Source organism: Trypanosoma theileri (genome assembly GCF_002087225.1).
Source record: "Trypanosoma theileri isolate Edinburgh chromosome Unknown TM35_Tth_3_V1, whole genome shotgun sequence".
In the NCBI taxonomy this organism is placed as follows: Eukaryota; Euglenozoa; class Kinetoplastea; order Trypanosomatida; family Trypanosomatidae; genus Trypanosoma; species Trypanosoma theileri.
This window is the reverse complement of record NW_021639845.1, coordinates 162,977-167,368: the sequence shown is the minus strand read 5'-3', so window position 1 is coordinate 167,368 and position 4,392 is coordinate 162,977. Positions and strand designations below refer to the sequence as shown.

Below are 4,392 nucleotides of genomic sequence, written 5' to 3'. Positions count from 1 at the left end.
ATGATGCGCCGTGTGATGTGTGTGTTGGCCGTTGTGCTGTGCTGCGCCAGCGGGTATACCATGACGGCTGCTGCTGGTGATATTTTATTGGAAGATTTTCTTAATGATACAAGCAATAAGTATAAGAAGTGCAAGGATGCCCCCAATCATACAGTTGATGGAATAAACTGCAAGGAATTTGAATTCGCTCCGAAGGCTGAAAAAACACCTCAAACACCGCCTCCCACGAGAGATGAAGGGGAGACACGTACCACCATTGGAGGAAGTGGTGATGACACTGAACCGCAAGCTGCAGATGGAATTGATCGACAAGGCCAACAACAAGGATCGAATCCAACAAGAAGAGAAAACGATGCGGGAGAACGTGAACCGGAACCAACAGAATCATCGAAAAGACCTCGTAACGTTGAGGTGCCTCAAGGTGAACAAGGAGCATCGAGCAGCACAGATGATAACAGTACAGCTGGCAACTCTAATGCTACCCAGCAATCTCCTGCAGCTGTTAATACGACTGCCGCACCAAACTCACAAGAAACAAATTCCACTACTCCACAGAGTCCCGAGAACAATGTCAGTGATGTACCACCCACCACTCCATCTCATGTTCCTGTACCCAACCCACAGATCAGCAGCAACATCACTTCCACTGTACAGAACAAGGCTAATGTTGATAGCAGTATGAGTTCTGTGTGGGTACGTGTGCCGCTACTGATTGTGGCTGTGTTGTTCTCCGCTACTGTGTACTGAACAGTTGGAATCATCTGAGGACAAATAATAATAATGGTTATACTAACATAATCATAATTGCGTACATTCCCCATGGGTGAATTAATTAATAATCTGTTTACCAGCTTTCTCTTTTTAATTGGAATTTCTTTTTCTTTTGTGTGTGTGTGTTCATTTTCTGATAATTCCATTATTTGCTTTTTCCGTTGTGTGTGTTTGCAGAAAGCTGGGCTGTTCTGCTCACTGACGGTATACATATCTTGCTAGTACACCCAGATGTGTGTGTGGAGTAATTTAATATACATAAACTAGAGCCATGGAGTATTGTGTGTGTTTGGCTCTCTCTATTATTTGGGTATTGTGTGTGGTCTTCTCTTTTTCTTTCTACTAATGGATACACATTATTATCATTACAAGCGGGATATTCCTTTTTTTTGCTTTACTGTGTAGTTGTTGCTTCTCTCTCTATTCCACTGTGAGTATTTGTTGTACTGGTGTATATATGTCTTTGCTTCAATCATTATTATTTCAATGTGTTTCTCTTTTTTGCTTCAGTCTATTGAAGTAAAACAACAGCAATGACAAAGGCTGTAATGGTGAGGTGTTACCTGCTCTGTTTATTAACTCTTGCACTGTGTTGTGCTTGTGGGTTAGTATGGGCTGATACTCCTAAAGATTCAAATGCCCTTATTAAAACTTCTACTATTGGTGTTCCTTCTCTTGTTCGTCGTGCCATTCCTGCGCTTTTTTTATGTTTGGGTGATGATGATGAGGATGATGTTGATTGTCATTGTGTGAATGAAGAAGAGAAGAATGATAAAGGACATGGCTTTGCGCATGGAGATGGTGCTGCTGGTTCGAATTCATCCTTGGACAACAATTCCAGTATTCCTGGTGGTCCAGATAGTGGTTCAGACCCAAAGCAGGTAGGTGGTGAAATTCAACGAGAATTGGAAAGTGAAAACGCAGGTAAATTAATAGGCACAAAAGGTGAACACGATCCGGATTCTGCACCGCCTCCTGCCATTTCAGATAACCTAGCCCAAAGTGCTGGCAGTTTGAATGGTTTGGATTCCCAAGTTAACAAGGGCGATAATGGTAAGAAACGAAGTGATAGTGATAGGAAGGAATTATCACAAACAAGTGTCATCAATCCTATACAGGGTGAAAATGCACAAGAGGAACTAAAGAAAAACTCTGAAGTAACACCTGTTGCTCAATCTCCCAGTGATCCCAATGGAAATTCTGAAGTTCCACAGACTCCCAGTCCGCAGGCACAGGAAATATCGTCAGTCAACACACAAGGGAGTCAGGAAAAGGAGCACAACGCTCAGAGTGATACTGCTAACACTGACAATTCCACTCTACCAAGTAATGAGGAATCACCCTCATCCACCACTACAACAACAACACTTCCTCCTGAACTCACAAACAACAAGAAGGGTGATGCAGACAGCAGCAGCAGTATCAGCAGTTCTGTGTGGGTGCGTGTACCACTACTGATTGTGGTTACACTGGCCTGTATTCTTGTGTGCTGATTGTGTAGTGTGGTGGTGTGACTCAGGTTATCCTTTGTTTTCTTTTCTTTTTTTTGCACACATCCCTACAGTCTAACGAATCTTTCACCTGTTGGGATTTCTTTTGCTTTATTTTACTGTTTTTTGTTTGTTTTTTTTTTGCTCTCTCTGTGTGTGTTTATCCTATAATTATTATTATTGCTACTCCATTGTGTGTGTGTTTGTGTTATTGGAGACTCTCTGTGTGTGCAGCTGGGCTTGCACTGTGATAATGATAATGATGAACTGTTTTTTGCAGTGAGAAAAAAAAGAAATAATAATAACAGATGAATTTATATTCATATTTCCGTATATACATATATAGACATACACCCATAGTTGGTGTATATTTCTGTGTTTACTGTGGAAGTTGAGCTTATTGATAATATATGTTTTTTTTTACTTTTGTTTTGCTGGCATGTTTTCGTCTTTGTACTAGAAGTATTGATAATCGTATTTGTGCCGAGATAAAACATTATAACAGATATACGTTCGTATTCGTAATTGCTTATTGAAGCTATAATAACTCGCTCTTAGCAGATGTGATTGTTTGATAGGTAGCTTTTCAGGAGCTTAACTGCTTTTCCTTTGTTTTCTTTGTTGCTGTTTATTTTGCACTTTATTATATTGTTAGTTCTTTTTTGATTGACTCGTGTTTTTTTTATATGCTCCTTAGCTGTTATTCTTTGTCATTTGTAGTCTGACGTTTTCTCTTTGCTCACATTTCCGTTTTTGTTCTATAACCATTTTATGTGAAAAATGAAGAATAACTCCTATTTTTGATGATGATGCGATCCGTGTTGTGTTTTCTGACATTTCTTTTAAGCGTTTCCTGTGTCTATGTGTCGGCGGAAGAAGCTCGTGGTTCTCACATGTCTCCCACTGAGGCTGAAGATCCTGAAGGTGCATGTAAAGACTCCCAAAAAAATGATGGATCTTGCGCATCTAGAGTATCGGCTGCTCCTTCAACTGGTATGTCTCCTGCTACACCTCCCAAAGCTCCTCAGCAGCTTGGACTGGGTGCTTCATCTGGTCCTGTAGGTGCGGCTCCCACTGGTCCGGGTACAGCCATTACCACGACGAGAGGTGACACTGCAGCACTTCCAGACGGACAGACTTCAAATCGTGGTCTGAAGAACGCAGACGACAGGGAAGCAGGTCCTCGTGAAAACAACCCACAGCCAGGACTATCATCATCGTTATCTCCTGATCAGCAGCCACATGATGGTTCAACTATGAGTGGCTCTGAGGGTCAAATGAGAACGAATGTTGGAACTTCACAAGACTCTCAAGAAGAAAACCGCAACACAGAAATGGATACTGGAAGCACAGGATCCCAGAGAACTGATGACTCCACGCAAAATCCTACTGCAGATGCACCACCAGCAGAAATAACCCCATCTGATTCACCCTCTGGTGATTCAAACACATTAAATAACACGGGCACAGAGTCTAACAGTACCACTGATACCGTGACAACTTTAGAAGGGAGTGAAGAAACAAATGACGATACTACGAATGCTGTGAGTGAATCAACCACCACCACAACAACAACAACACTTCCTCCTGAACTCACAAACAACAAGAAGGGTGATGCAGACAGCAGCAGCAGTATCAGCAGTTCTGTGTGGGTGCGTGTACCACTACTGATTGTGGTTACACTGGCCTGTATTCTTGTGTGCTGAATGTAATAGTGGTGGTGTGACTCAGGTCATCCTTTGTTTTCTTTTTCTTTTGCATACATCCCTACAGTCTAACTAATCTTCCACCTGTTGGGGATTTCTCTTCTTTTTTTGTTTCTTAATGTTAATGTGTGTGTTTTTGCTCTCTGTGTGTTTATCCTATAATAATAATTATTATTGCTACTCCATTGTGTGTGTGTGTGTTCTTGGAGACTCTCTCTCTGTGTGTGCCTGGGCTTGCACTATAATGATGATGAACTGCATTTTTGTAGTGGGAAAAAGGAAATAATAATAACAAATGAATTTATATTTATAATTGCTTGTATATACACACATATAGACTTACACCCATAGTTGGTGTATTTCTTTGTGTTTACTGTGGAAGTTGGGCTAATGGTTAATATCTGTTTTGTTTGCTTCTTGGTTTT

General features: G+C 41.1%; 3 protein-coding genes across 3 annotated transcripts; all 3 read left to right on the top strand.

Annotated features, from left to right (window-relative positions):
* Nucleotides 1–3: 3 nt before the first annotated feature.
* Nucleotides 4–747, top strand: TM35_000031720 (uncharacterized protein; the record flags this gene model as incomplete). Its single annotated transcript, XM_029021939.1, has 1 exon — nucleotides 4–747. One exon carries the CDS (start codon nucleotides 4–6, stop codon nucleotides 745–747), a length of 744 nt encoding a protein of 247 aa, XP_028886485.1.
* A 557-nt stretch (nucleotides 748–1,304) lies between these two features.
* Nucleotides 1,305–2,264, top strand: TM35_000031710 (uncharacterized protein; the record flags this gene model as incomplete). The annotated part of the gene is made up of 1 exon (XM_029021938.1): nucleotides 1,305–2,264. The coding sequence occupies one exon, from the start codon at nucleotides 1,305–1,307 to the stop codon at nucleotides 2,262–2,264; it is 960 nt and encodes a 319-aa protein (XP_028886484.1).
* An 800-nt stretch (nucleotides 2,265–3,064) lies between these two features.
* TM35_000031700 (uncharacterized protein) lies at nucleotides 3,065–3,967 on the top strand (the record flags this gene model as incomplete). Its single annotated transcript, XM_029021937.1, has 1 exon — nucleotides 3,065–3,967. The coding sequence occupies one exon, from the start codon at nucleotides 3,065–3,067 to the stop codon at nucleotides 3,965–3,967; it is 903 nt and encodes a 300-aa protein (XP_028886483.1).
* Between the last annotated feature and the right edge of the window lie 425 nt (nucleotides 3,968–4,392).